This window comes from Gallinula chloropus (genome assembly GCF_964237585.1).
Source record: "Gallinula chloropus genome assembly, chromosome: 20".
Lineage (NCBI taxonomy): Eukaryota > Metazoa > Chordata > Aves > Gruiformes > Rallidae > Gallinula > Gallinula chloropus.
This window is the reverse complement of record NC_140105.1, coordinates 10,590,070-10,604,444: the sequence shown is the minus strand read 5'-3', so window position 1 is coordinate 10,604,444 and position 14,375 is coordinate 10,590,070. Positions and strand designations below refer to the sequence as shown.

General features: G+C 51.6%; 1 protein-coding gene across 1 annotated transcript in view; it reads right to left on the bottom strand.

The window, feature by feature from the left end:
• Nucleotides 1-13,869, bottom strand: part of CACNA1G (calcium voltage-gated channel subunit alpha1 G) — a gene marked incomplete at its 3' end in the record, with an annotated part of 100,497 nt that extends 86,628 nt beyond the window's left edge. The window contains exons 1-4 of the mRNA XM_084273342.1: nucleotides 13,762-13,869; nucleotides 13,134-13,267; nucleotides 3,425-3,522; nucleotides 1,154-1,313 (exon numbers count right to left, since the gene is read on the bottom strand). Of these exons, the coding sequence (XP_084129468.1) occupies nucleotides 1,154-1,313; nucleotides 3,425-3,522; nucleotides 13,134-13,267; nucleotides 13,762-13,854 (485 nt within the window). The 5' untranslated portion in view covers nucleotides 13,855-13,869. The remainder of the gene's footprint in view (nucleotides 1-1,153; nucleotides 1,314-3,424; nucleotides 3,523-13,133; nucleotides 13,268-13,761) is intronic.
• Between the last annotated feature and the right edge of the window lie 506 nt (nucleotides 13,870-14,375).

Sequence of the window (14,375 nt, the reverse complement as noted above, 5' to 3'; positions counted from 1 at the left end):
CCAACAGGGTTTCTCTGACATCTCTTTGCTGCAATAAGATGGAAATCAGTCAGTTTAAGCTCCCATATCTCCTATTCTCTTAGAGATGCTGAGAATGGCTTGGTGAGACTCTATGTACAAAGACCTCCCAAGCTTCCTGAGACACAGAGACAGGACCTTCATCTGCATTTCACAGTTCCCATAGATAAGTTCTAAATTCCCTCTGAGGGTGGCCTTCCCTCAGCAAACCAGGCAACACCACTCTTCAGGGAGATGAAACAACCCATGGCCAGCCAGAAACTGGCTTCTCGCTCTGCACACAGCTATCTCCTTAACACTGCCCGGACTCCCACTAAAGCTTGCAAAGATATTTTTAAGCCTAGTTCAGCCCAGTTAATTCCCACAGAATTGCCTTTAATACCCTCCAAAGCTTATCTAAGCCCCTGGAATTCTGGCTCAATTAAACAGCACCCAAACCTGTGGCTCTATTGGATTTACTCAGTGGTGAAGCAGTCCCTCTGCTCCGCTGCCATGTACTTAACAGGGACGTGCCCTGGCAATGACTCTTCTCAACTGCCCTTTGAGGGCATGACCTACAAGAGGGGTGGCTGTTGATTAGGAGATGCGTGGGAGAGGATAAGAGGTGTATCGTGCCAGCTCCAGACCCAGGAGCCAGCCTAGCCACAGCAACATCATCACGATCCTGCAAGTGCAAGTGAGAGGCTCTGGGGTTGCAGGACGTGGATCTAGCCAGATCAATTCCAAGTCAACATGAAACGTACGGTAGCTCCATCAGCCTTCCCTGGGGTTTAGGTGGGACTACAAATGCCTGCTGAATGGGGTTCAGAGGTCAATGTCCTCACAAAAGCAGGACAGGCCGCGTGTTAATGATATGCTGAATTGAGACAGCCAGAACTCCAATTCTCAGGGGGTTTTGGAGACTCTTATCAATCAGAGGTTCCCAAGTGCCAGTGAGGGTTAAGGACAGCCCTGAAGGCCTTGAATGGCAAAGTGTCACAGCTTGCTCTGTCTCAGCCATGCATGCTGTGGCGGTGTTTAGGGGTGGGGAACACTTAGAGAAGTCCAGGGCTTTTTAACAGAGGATATCCTTGTCTCCTGGAGGGACAGACTTGCCCGAGCTGGAGAGACACTGCTGCTGCCTGTGCAGACTCACATGCTGAAGTTCTCGGGGAGGAAGCAGCGGTTCCTGAGCAAACCTGCCCACAGCTGGACTCCCACGATGCCGAAGATGAAGAAGACAAAGAAACAGAGGAGGAGGACGTTCCCCAGCATGGGCAGTGTGTCCAAAAGCAGCGTCACCAGGATGCGCATACCTGAGGCAAAGAAGAAGAGTCCGCACAGAAATTTTTTATTCCAGTTATTCCTGACCCTTTCCTTTCCATCCACACTTTGCCTTCCCCTGAAAGCCACTGCTTTCCCACCCACTGTCCTTGTCACACACACGTGGCTTGCAAACCTCCACAGCTCTCCAGTCCCCTCTGTTTCTGCCACTCCAAGCTCCTGAGATGCCCCCTCCTTCATCCATGCTCTGTTCCCAGGCACACAACCTACCTTCCCTGCTCCTCTCCCTTCCCTCCCCACCTCAAGACCTCGTCTCTTAAAGTTTTCTAGCAATTATATGTCTCCTTTCTCCTCTGAGACCAAACTCTGACGTTCTCCCTTGCTCAGGTGTATTTCTCTCCCTGCTCAGTATATATTAAAATTCCCTTTGCTCCCTAATTCTCCTCATCTACCCTAAATCTCCTCTCTTCCTTAAAATACAGGACTCTCTCTGGCAGTTAATTCTCACAAGTTCAGGAACAGCCAGTTCTGTAACAAAGACAAATTGATGGTGACTTCAACTTGACATTTACACACAAAAAAATTGATTTCATCTGACGTCTCTGTAATATTCTGCTCATCTCTCACTCTCTTTCTTTCCCCATCTTCTGCATTCTCTCACTCGCTTATATTGATCTTCATTTAAAGAAAGCTTTCCTGGTGCACCCTTTACTTTGATACTTCAAGAAGACTTCTTTTTCTTTCTTCCCAATACTGTCACTTCCTCTATCAGGGTTTTGCCTCTACTCCTCTACTGGGGAACAACCACCTTGCGTCAACTCCTAATTAACTGAAATGACTTTCTGTGGTTACTGCATTTATCATCATACAAAACTCTCTTCTTTTTCTTTTCCCACCTTACATTTCTATCCTGTTGTAACTACGTTGCAGAGAAGCCAAGATAAATTACTCAGGATTTCAAAATACATTAAGTGAATTACATCCCCAGTTAGACAGCGCTGGATAAATTCAGCCATCCATCAGTTCAGCGGCGGGGATAAAAAAAACCCACACCAAAAAACCATTGCAAACAGGATTCTGAAGCTACCAGAATGATTGAAACAGCAGCAGTAGCAAAGCCAGATTAAGTTCAAGCATCAGGACCAGAAAAATAAATAGAGCCCAGCACCTCCAGCATGGGCAGACAGAACTGACGCTGATTAGTTCTTGTCAAGGCATTGGGCTGGTTCAGAGAGGGCAGCTCAGATTGGATTTGTCTAAAACAATGCTGGATTCAATACCCAGGATTGTAGGACCAGGAAAACGACGTTCCTGATGCAGTTGTACTTAGGGTTGTCACGCCTGATCCGCACGGCACCCGAGAAGGACACAGCTCAGCACTCCCTGCTCTGCCCAGCGTGGCAGGAATGGCTCTGTGGGCACTCTGCTTGGGTTTGCCATGGGCAGTGCCTCTCTGAGCACAGGGCTGGGTGCCAGGCACCTGCTGCCATGCAGGAGCAGGCAATGCCACCTCCTGCTGGGGGGGGGGCTGAGATCTTCGTGCATGACCTGATAAACCAGCACTGAATAGCCACCTCCTGTCCTTCCCAGGCTTGCTTTGGAGGTGTTGGGGTTCTGGGCTCTACAGCCCAGCTCTGGGGAGCAGAGCAAGAGATGCTCCAAGAGGCTCCTCAGGCCCTCCCAGGAAGCAGTCTCCAGGCACAACACCACTTCCTTGCTTCAGCTTCTCCAGGAAAGGACAGAGTGGTGCAGGGGAGTGGGGGCAGCGTGGCTCAGACCCCTCTGCCTGTATCACCTGGCAAAGGCTGTTGGCTCAGTCAGTCCCTATCACCTGCATCCCTTCACCTCAGCAGCCTCCTAAGACCTCTTTGGATGAGAAAGGCAGGCCTCTGAAGACAGTCCTGGGTATCTGAGTGACTGGTGGCTCCTCTCTGATGCCACCGATACCCAAATGAATATAATTTAAAGCAGGAGAGCCACAGACACTGGAAATCAGAGTGGAGGTAGAACCTCACACTACCAGGGCCTGGGTGAACCTTTGAGCATCAATGTAAGACGGGAAGCATTTGTGTTTGTTCTTCCATCTCTGGGACACTTATATAAAGAACTTGTATCAACTGGGAGGAATAAGGACCCGACTTACTGGGGACCCTGTTAATGGCCCTGAGTGGCCGCAGGACACGGACGGTGCGGACGGCTGAGAAGCTGACGTTCTGCAGGTCCAGGGAGTACTCCAGCATCCTGTGGAAGACACAAATGCAGAGGAGAATCAAGGATCTTCCAGAGAAATGTTAGATTATCAAACATTATAAATCAAACATTATATGCCAGCTGCTCAGAGGGACTTGTTACTGCATCTCTCCCACCAGGAAAGTTTGCCAGAGGAATTAATTAAAGGTTGTTTGCATATCAGAATAAAGTCAATGAGCGAGAACGTGATACAGCAGCTCAGACAGCCACAGATCTTCCCTCTCTCTCATCTGCTTTGATTACTGGTCTCACACAGGTCCAGGGTAGAAGATTCTGAAAATCCCTGCACACTCCAGGAGGGCAATTTCCAGACAAAGCCCTGTTCTTAACAACAATTGTACAGACACTCTAACAAACCTGGGTTCGCGGTGCTGAGCATTACCACAGCCCCAAAACGTAGAGGAGCATCTCCTGGTACAGACCCCTTCCACAGGGCGCAGAGGTGTGCAGCTCAGGGCACTGAGCTGTGATGGCTCTGCCCTGTAGGGAGCATTGCCAGGTGGGACTCAGGGGGACAAGTGCCCAAATAAAAACTGATGGCACTTGTAGATACCACACGGGGCAAACATGGACCAAGGAACCTCCCACTGTGTTATCTCACAGCTCAGGACAATGAGGTGCAACCTTGAAATGACTTAATCTGAGGATGCACTTGGACTGCTGCATGTCCTTGGAGTCCTCCAGGATGGTCTTGCTCTGCTCATGGCACAGAAGGGCCATCAGTCACGTCACCACCACGACTTTGCTCTCCAGACATGGGAAAACAGAAGGTGTCTGCCTAAAAGCATTCTTGAAGAGGCAGAGCCAGACAAAGGCAAGGAATTGGGCCATGAGGTTTACCACACAGCCAGGCTCCCACCTCCATAGGCAACAACAAGATCTTAATCTCTTCCAAAAATTATCAAATTCCATCTTAGAGCTAGTTGAGTGGTTGGGAGCCTAACTTCCAGCTGGAATTTGTTCAGGACAAGCTCATTTGTTCTTATGCCTGTGCTGTCTTTTAAGTAGTTTCTCTAGCTCTTTGTCCCTGGTGTTTACCCACCTGATGTATTTACAGAGGACAAATCACATCTCCTCTCAGCCTTGATTTTGCAAAGCCAAACAAACGAAGCTCTTCCAGCCACATCTCACAGACAGGCTCTCTGCTCCCCAGTCACAACCTTTCTCCACACTTGCCCTGGCCTGAATTAATTTTACCTGATTAGACATGAAGGTTTTGGAGGAGTCTTTGCCAGCGCCTTCCACAGAGGCATCAGCACTGCCCCCTCCTCCCTGCTGGGAATCCCACAGGATCCCTCAGGGCCATGGTAGTTTTGCCCTGGCTGCAGCACTGAAGGTTTCTGCTCTTGCTGTCAGCAGCCAAACCCACTCTCCTCCCTCCCAGCCATCAGCAGGTAAGGAGCACCCGGGCTGAAGAAGACTTTCTAGTCCTCAAATGCACAGGTCCACACTCTGTTACAGTGACATTTTATCCCATTCCTCATTATAGGATGTAATGAGGATGATGATAACCAAACCATATCCACGATGGAAACAACCTCAAGCTGATCCTCTGTACTTAGCTGATGCCCACAGCTGTGTGACAGTCCCAGAACATGAATGTTGGACAGACACGTGGATACTATGATGGTCTCCTTGTCTGTCAAGGCTCACCTGGCCCCAGTGACAAAACCAGCCCCTTCCTCCGAGCACAGGACTCACTGCATTGGGTGGGATTTGGCTGCAGTAAGGAAGGACAGGGGTAATGATTTCCCTGGAGTATAATGGTTCCCAAGTTTCACTTGCTGCTTGAAAATACGATTTTTGTGCAGTTTGCAGGATTGGGGTAAAAAGCCCCTGTCAAACATACAGCTTTTCTTTCCTCCATTGTTAAAACAGAGGCTCCCAACAAAACTCAGAGCAGCATATGGCTATTTGCACCACGACAAATCTTCTTCTGATTAACAACAGCTCTAGACTCACTTCCAGAGATGTGTGTGCTTGCAGTCTGCAAAGGGCATGCTGGAAAGTGCAGTTAGATTTAACATATTAGAGAACAAAACAACGATAAAACAACGACCCACCAAGCTTGAGACAACACTTGAACAACAAGACCAAGCACAGGTAGGTTCTCTCCTACCTCTGCTGCCAGGTGCTGCTACCAGCACCAGCGTTACAGCACCACAAGCTCAGCCCCTGACCTAGACCCACACGTTGCTGGTAGCTAACAGCTTGAGAGCCTTGAGAGAGCCCAGTATGGGAGGAAAAGAAGGCTGGTAAAAATCAGTCACTAAAGAGCAAGTCCAATGAGAATCCACCAACTTCCCAGCTCAAAGGTCACTTGCCAAGGTGATGGGATGAACGGGAGGAATCAATCCACGTCCCTGGCAAGGGGAGATACCCAGAGAGAGCAAATGTCAGGATGTCACCAACTGGCAAGGTGACGGGTGCGTTTATCAGCAGATATAACATTTACGTGCTGAAACTCTGCAGCGCAAAAAGGCCCCGATGAAGCTGCAGCTCAAATGTCACCTCTGTTCAAGATGGGAAAGCACGAAGCCTGTCAGCGCCTCTGCCACGGACACGGGTGCCCGGATGAGTTAAGGGCTCCAAAAAATCCTCAGCATTAAATAGGATGGATTCGTAGCAAATGCTGAGCCTCCTCAGAGTGATCAGCAACCCCCGATCGCTGGAGTTATTCAGAAGGAAAGCGGAAACATTTAGGATTTCTAAGAATAAAAGCGGAGCATCTGCAAAGCCAGACGTACAACGGGCTGGTGGTGGGATGCAGAGAGAGAGAGCTGATGCAAACCTTTGGCAAACACTCCTCTAAGAAGGAAAACTCCAGGGACTCAGCAGACAGACAGACACAAGGGATGCACAGGATGGACCAGGCATCAGAAATTCATTCCTGTTCTGCCTGGAGATAGTGAGACTCAGAGCATGACGGCTCTTCTTTCATATAAACCCTAAAGCCTCAGGAAGGATCTCATAAGCAGTGCCAGGCAGCAGCCCTGCCTGCGGCAAAGGGCTTGCAGAGGTGATGCTCAGGAGCATCACGGGAAGGGTTGAAGAGGTTCTTCTCACCCAGCCAGCCTCTAACAAAGAACACAAATGCCAGCAAAGCCCTTTCCACACCTGCCCATCCTGGCTTCTATCACCCACCCTGCTCCCTCCCATCCCTGGGATCTGCTCGGGAAGCAGAAGACTGTGAAAATCAGAGCCACGGAGTTTGGGCTGAGAGCACTTTGTGAGGAAAATGGGCTCTCCCCTCTCACAGCTGGGTGCTGGGCGTGCTGTGCAGCCAGGGGACACGACGACGGCCACATACGTGACCTGTAGCAGAGCAGCAATGCCTGCAGCATCCCCAGGAGCTGCTCACCCCTCTGCCCACAGAGGCACAGAGCTGCCGCTCACTGTCAGCAAGAGATAGGCTCAGATTTATTCCACGTTAAAAGCTTTCCAAAACTGGGCATATATGGGCCCCCTTTATCTACAAAGCACAGCAATGGGCAGATGATGTTAAGACATCAGTGCTGGAAAAGACAAGGGGAAATTAGGCAGCGTGGTATCTTCGGAAAGCGGGAATGAAATTCCCTCCCGGCTCTCGCCATCTCTGCCAGGCTCCTGCTCTTGCTCAGGCTCTGCTTTCTAAGCCTCTCGAGCCTCACCGCATTCGTGGGTGTTGCTTAATTTTAAAAATACTCACTTTAATCAAGCTGAAGGAATAAAAAGAGTAACACTGGAGGGAGTGTGAGCCCTGCAGCCTGCTGGAGCCGGCCACACAGTAGCACCACGTGTCCCAGCCAGGACATTTGACTAATGAGGCTTTTGAAGCAGCAGCAAGTTCAGCTGAAGAACTGAAACTAAATTATCTTTTTAAAAGTCCTAAAACTTTGCAAAACAAGGTTTTTGCAGGTGGGTTTGATCCAGCTTAGCTGGAAGGAAGGTTGCTAAGGGGTTTCTTTTACTGAGGAGGTTTCTGTGAGTCAAGGATGCGGCCAGCTCCGGATGCTCTGCTTTGAAGGCTGCAAAGGCTGCACTAAGGTGGCAGGGAGCAGAGAGCATCCGCAGCCGGGGGGAGTTTTGCTGGCCCTGGGTCTCAGCTGCTCTTCATCCTCCCAAAAGTCACTTAAAGCAATAAATTGCAAAGCTCAACCTCAGATTTAGAACCCCTGAAGGTCTGTGATCGTGAGTATCAGCTTGATGTGGTTCTGCCACCTCAGAGCAAAGAGCACCTCATGCGGGATGAGCCAGGATGCAGCAGGGCTCTGGGAGGAGGCTCCTGGCTCCCAGGACACTCACATCCATCCCAGAAAGCAGCAGAGAGGGGCAGGTTCCTGAGAGAGGGTTTGGTGCAGCCTTCACTGCAGCTCAAAGGGGCTGCGGCTGTGACTGCACATTGGGTAATTGCGTGTGCAAATCAGCCACTTACACGGGCAATTACCCCATCGCTCTAAGGGTGCCCAGGCAGCACAGAGGGCACCGCGCGCCCACGTCTCCAAGGCGCTGTACCTCAGTGCGAGAGGGATCGATACACACAGGCAGAGGGGATGAAAAAGCAGCATTTGTTCCTGCCTTCCTATTATTTTAATATCTGGTTATTTACGGGATGAAGGGACTAATAATCAGCCTTTGCCCAGCGCAGCAGCAGGAGGCTGCGGCAGGGACTCCGGTGGGCAGCCCCACACCAGCCCTTTCTGCCCCACGCCTGAACCAAGGAGTTGAAGCGGCCCCTTGATCAGCCAAGTACAGCCAAAAGCGCCCTTCAGAAGAGCCCTGCCAGCTTGTGAGGTGACACAGTGCCACAAGGTGAGGGCCACGTGCTGGAGACTTCACCCAATGCACCCAGAAGGAGCCGTGTTCTTGCTGCTGCAGCCACAGGATCCCCGCTGCCCGCAGATCCGCTCTGGCAGCATCATCCTTATCCCAATTTCTGAGTTAAAGAGCTTTCCAGAAACCACGTGGTGCTTTTGGTTTAGATGGAGCAGGGATGGAGTGGGGCACTGCAGCATCCCCTTTCTCTCCCAGTACCTATGAATACAGCAAGGCTTCCTGCAGCCTATTTCATCCCTGAAATTTGGCACTCAAAACCAGGAGGGAGTAAGACATCCTTATGTGTTGTTTAGGAAGGCTTCAGCAGAGCTAAGTCTTTAATACAGCCTCCAACACAGGGAGAAAAAACGATAACGAACATGAGAAGCAGCGTTCAGGAAGCAAAGAGAGAAAGAGCGTCTCTGTTCCTGAAGAAAGCCGCCTGCCAACACCTCCAGCCCCAGCTCATCTCAAATGGTAAGCAAAATATTCCAGAAGTGGTTAACTTTCCCACAAAGCCTTTTAAGAGGCCTGTTACTGTACAATGAACAAAGCACAAACACGACTCGGCGGACTTGGCCAAACAACTGACTGAGCCGGGAGTAACAACAGACCCGCACAACTCAAACACGGGATGATGCACAGCCCTGCTCCGAGGGGAGCAGAATGCAGGCATGGACCCAGAGCCCTGCTTGACCCTGTGTCTAGAGAAGGCAGAGAGGAACCCCGTAAGCTCTCACAGCACCAAATTATCCCACTGAATTTTCCCCTGATTTAAAACTTCTTTCCTTGGAGAGATAAAATAATTAAGTGTTGCGAGGTTTCTGTTGCTCTGGGTTGGTTTGTCTGGGTTTCTTTTTTATGAGAATGGTTCAAAAGGCAACTCAACCCAGAGGGGTGCAGAGGGTCAGCAAAGCCCTTATCCAAACAAATTCAAAACAAGCCGTTGCCTCACAAGCTGGTGGGACCGCAGGATGAGGAGAGGATGGAGATGGGGAGAGGATGGGGACAGCTCCAGCTGAGGAGCAGCAGACCTCAACCTGTGGCTATCCCCTTCTGCTGACTGATGGGAGCAGAGGTCCCCCATGCTTGCCCACAGTAGGGGCAGGCAGAACGCGTGCAGGGTCTCAAATCAACCAGGGGGTTAGGGTACATCTCCCTCCCACTGCCATGGTTCACCAGCCCAAGCCTCAGCCAGCACTGAACTGTAAACGTTTCTGCATATTTTTGGATGTAAACAAGCGTTCATCCTCAACACTTCAGCACCTTACGCTGGGAGAGGTCGAAATTGTATTGAATCATCTTTAGAGGGCGAAAGCCGGCTTGCAACGCCCGTTAACCTTCAAGTGTTCTCTTAAAACCTAACTCCCCAAATCCTCCTCTTTAAAATAACACAGCATAATTATGCCATTCATCACTCCTCTCCCCCTTCCCTTCTCCCCGCGCAGCTCCGTAACCTACAACCGAAGCCATGTTTCGCTGAGCTGAGTTTTGATAATACAGCACTATTCTCATCCCCAGCAAGTTTTACTGTAATTACAGAGATGTGTTGCAGACATTACACAGTCTACAATTAGCACTAATTGCATTACATTGTCACAAAGAAGTCATTTACTCTCCATGAGCTCATGAGATCGGTCTGGACAGTTTAACAGAGCCGAGAAGTACTTAATGGCATGCCACGAAAGTGGCTGGGAGCGCGGTGGGAGCCGGCGCGGCACCCCAGCGGCTCTCCCAGCCCTCTGCAAGGGGTAGGTTTGGGGTAAACAAGCCCCAAAAGATTTCCTTGGACTCTCAACCTCTGTCAGGTCCAGAAACTTCTCAAGGAACATGGAGGATGAAATACTACAAGTTTTTGGGGGGGGTTTTTGGAAGCCTCCCCTCGACTGGTGGTGGTGGGGAAGGGTTTCCATGGGAGGAGCACATCCCACATGCCCCTGCATGACATACCTTCTCCACGTGATGCCCTGAAGACACAGCGGGCCAGTTCAAGGCCAGGTTGGATGGGGCCCTGGGCAACCTTGTGTAGCTCCAGGCCTGGAGGTTGGTGGCCCTGCCTGTGGCAGTGGGGTTGGAGCTCTATGATCCTTGGGGTCCCTTCCAACCCATACCATTCTATGATTCTATGATCCTCTCTCTCCCCTTGGCATCACCTCCAGCAGCTCACAGGCAGGGAAAGCAGGAGAGCAAGAGCCTGAGACCTGCTGGGGAGCCCATGCTGGCCTGCTGCTTCCTGGTATTGCATGAAAACCAGGAGGAAAAGGTGGGGAAGTGGAAGCACGAAGATATCAGTTTGTGAATCTCTGACCCTGTAATTTCACTGGGGGCTCAGGCTGCAGCCCTCACATGAGACCTACCTAAAAACGTGACTTTATCAAGCATCTAGGAAATACAGCAGGGTTTTGAGCATCACTCTTCTCCATGGCCACAGCTTGGCTCTGGCCCCTTTCCTCACACCACACACCTGTCGAGATGCCAGATGCCTCCGTGTTGAGCTCAGCTCATCCCTTGGTCCCACGCTCTGCTGTGTGCACCGTAGTCTGGACGCTCGTCGGGGTAATTTGCCCTGTGTGGGAAGCACAGAGCTGCAGGAGAATTTCCCTCCATCCAGTTGGGATCTGAACCTTCAGTGCTTTTCTCTCTTATCCTTACAGGGGCTTTTACCTACATCTGGAGTCTAGTAACGGGCTTGGGTCCTTATTTCCTCCTCTGTCACAGCAGTGGCCCATTCCTGCAGCCCCTTTGGCTCTCCCTGGCACTCGATGGTGCTGGGGATGGCTGAGACACGCTCCAGGACTGCAGTGATGCTCCGAGCAGGATGCAACACTCCGGGATGGATGGGGAGGGCTGGAGGAGAATGCAAGGGCGTGAAAAGGAGCAGAGGAAGTGGGCACTGGGGGGAGGAGAGGCTCCGCTTTGTATTTAAATCCAGTTCGATCCTTTGTCAGCCAGATTGGTTTTGACGGGGCCCAGATGGGAGCAGTTCAAGCAGATACAAGAAAGACCCATCATTTAGTGAGAGGCAAAGCCGACCTGGCAGGAGTCACGGGAGCGGTCAAGCTGTGAGGCTGAAAAGCCTCTGCAACCAATAAATGCCTCCGCGCATCGGGGATACGGGAAGGCGTCTGCAGCAGCGGGGAGGTGGGTGCCACTGATCACTCTCTGCTTGGGAAGGGGGCGGCTCTCACAGACTCAAATGCCCACGTGGGTGCAGTAGGTGGGTAGGAGATGGGATGTTCACTTAAGCAAAGTGCAGCTATATTTTGGCTTAGGAATTAGGACGGTCTTTGCTGATGTCCCTCTAAGACTGAGGTCCCATCACAGCAGCGTCACCACAGAAGAACAACAAGGATAACTCTAGCTCCAAAGACTCTGCAAGCTCAACAGGCAACGCCAGGACCAGGCTGGAAGGGGAGTGCAGCAGCACCCTGGGGTGACGGAGCTGGAAGCAGCCCAGAACCCACCACTGTGCCTCCCTGAGCCCCCCTTTGGGATGTCTGGCCTTGCTCGGGGACGGGTCTTCCTCACAATTCTGGGATAAGAAATAATGAAGAAGAAATAACGAATGCACAGGGTGATTCTGGAAGGCCCCAGCCCTTAGCTGTGCTCCTGATGATTACAACCCTAGAAGAGTCGATCAGGACCTGAGGTCCCACCTTGTCCAAAATCCCATCGCTGCAGCCCCTAATCTTGCTCAGATACTTCAGGAGGAAACTTTGAGCCCTCTCCTAACCACAGAAGCCATAGGCTGGTGCACAAGCACATTACAGGGATGATTACAGCTCTTGGCCTTTCTGCCCTTCATCTCTGCCCCCAGCTTGAGTCTTGAGCTGTGCTCGATCTTTCAGCATCTCCAGCACCCGACAGCGAGTTTCCCAGGTTGAGGATGCACTGGAGACCTGGGACCTCCTTACTGGTTTTACTGGAACACTGTTTTGGTCATCCCAGATAACTGTCAGAGATGTGTGCCATGAGCCTGTGGGGCTGGCGATGGACCACAAGCAAAGCCCACTGATATGCTGCCCCATCTTGGGGCACAACAAGCCCATGCCAGAGAAACAGCCGAACTGGGAGGGTCCCCCATTCCCTTCCAGGAAAACACAGTAAATTTGATCTCTAGCTCTATCAAAAGAGGAAAAAAACCCTCACTGTTTTCCCAAAGGTCTTCAGGTTCTTGGAGCAGGGAGAGGAGGCAAGGGCCGACAAGCGATTCGTGTGTCAAAGAAACTCAGCTCACTGGCCAGGGGCCAGGGACTTTTCATGTGGATTTCCAGTCTCTGCCAGGAGACTCTCGGGTGCTGGAAGAGCCTTTAATTCAAACCAGGTGCCTCTGAAAGGAAACACTCAAAAAGGCAAACTTGGTCCCTTTCCCTCACACACACACATAAAAAAAGTACAATACTGAGGGCAATCACGCACACTGCACTCAGCTCTGGTTCCTGGCACGCGGCTCCGCGCTCACAGCCACCCACTCCTCCACCACCTCGCCTGAGGAAACTGAAACCAAAGGCAGGATGGAGGGAGAAGAGCCGAGCCCAGCGCTGGCCAAAATCCAGTGCAAACAGCTTTTGTCACCCTGCTCCACTCTCGACACGAGAGGAACATCAGGCCCCCTCTGAGCTATGGAAAGGACCAGAGGGACCGCTGCAGAGCCAGGCTGGACAATGCCAATGGCACCAAGGTCCAGCAAGTCCTCAGCCTCCATCGTTACAAGCCAGACACTTCCCCAAATGGGATGCTCACCAAGTCACACCACGGATGACAACAGAGGCATGTGGAGAGAGGAGGACCCGCTACACCAGGCTTACCCTGCGATGACGATGAAGAAGTCCAGGCGGTTCCAAGTGTCTCCCAAGTAGCATTTCTTCCCAAAAATCCCCAGTGCAATCATCTTGACAATCATCTCCACAGCGAAGAAGGCAAAGATGAAATCGTCGAAGCTCTGCAAAGGAAAGGCACGGAGGAGGGATGCTCCTGCACCGCTGCATGCTCGCACCAGGGAAGGGAGTTAGAGACCTGAGACCAACAAGGTCTCCACATGCACCACCCAGGGCAAAAATCCCTGGGCAGAGGCAGTGCTGGGAGCAGCCCGATGTCCTCCCCCAGCCCAGTTTGGCCATCGGCACCCACAGCATGGGACAAAGGGCCAAAAATATTTTAGCTTCTGCTTTCACCATAGATTAACCCCCTCCCAAACTCTGCAAGCAAGGCTTGGCAACACTGGGGCTAGCACAGCCCGGCCAGGCTCTGCCTGATGGCACCATGTGTCCCCATCCAAGCACCAAAATCAGCGTTTCTTTATCTGCTGGACACACAGCCAGCGCAGGCAGGACCCAGCCATCCCAGGACACGATGCCACCTCTACCACAGCTCAATCCTTCCCACCCCACCAACCCAGGGCTGCCATCAAGCTAACCACGGGCAGCCGGGCCGTACCTGGAGGATCCTGCAGCGCGGCGAGTCGCAGGCGATGTCCTCGCAGGGGTGGAACATGCCCAGCGTCACGCAGTTGAGCAGGATCACCAGCATGCTCACCCTCTCAAACCACCTGCGTGGCAGCCCGTCAAGGAAGCGGCTGATCCAAACGAGCGCCCGCGAGAGGCCACCACTGCATCGGAAGGGTTACTCTGGTCCGTAAGGCAAGGCATGCACAAGCTTCTCTGGGGTTTACCAGGCTTTGAGCAGACAGCCTGCCTGCTGTTGGGATACCCGCATGGCAAACTGATGGTGTGTTGTCCCCACGCTGGCATCAGTGGCCACAGCTGATGTGACAACCACTATAAGACAAATACTGCCTGGCAAGAGCGCTGAGCGCCGATGCGACGGGTTGAAAAATTAAAAGAACTACATCAACTTTTAGGGAAAAAAGGAAAAAAACCCCACTGTTAATTCCCCCTCCTGGCATTTTACAGAAAAGCACTTTAACAACATTACAATTTTCTATTAACCACGTCACGGCTTATCCCAGGGGCGTTTCCCTGAAATCACTGCTTGAACTTTTCATTCCCAGTCCAAATTAAGACTGTCAAAACCATTAACCAACCACCTAA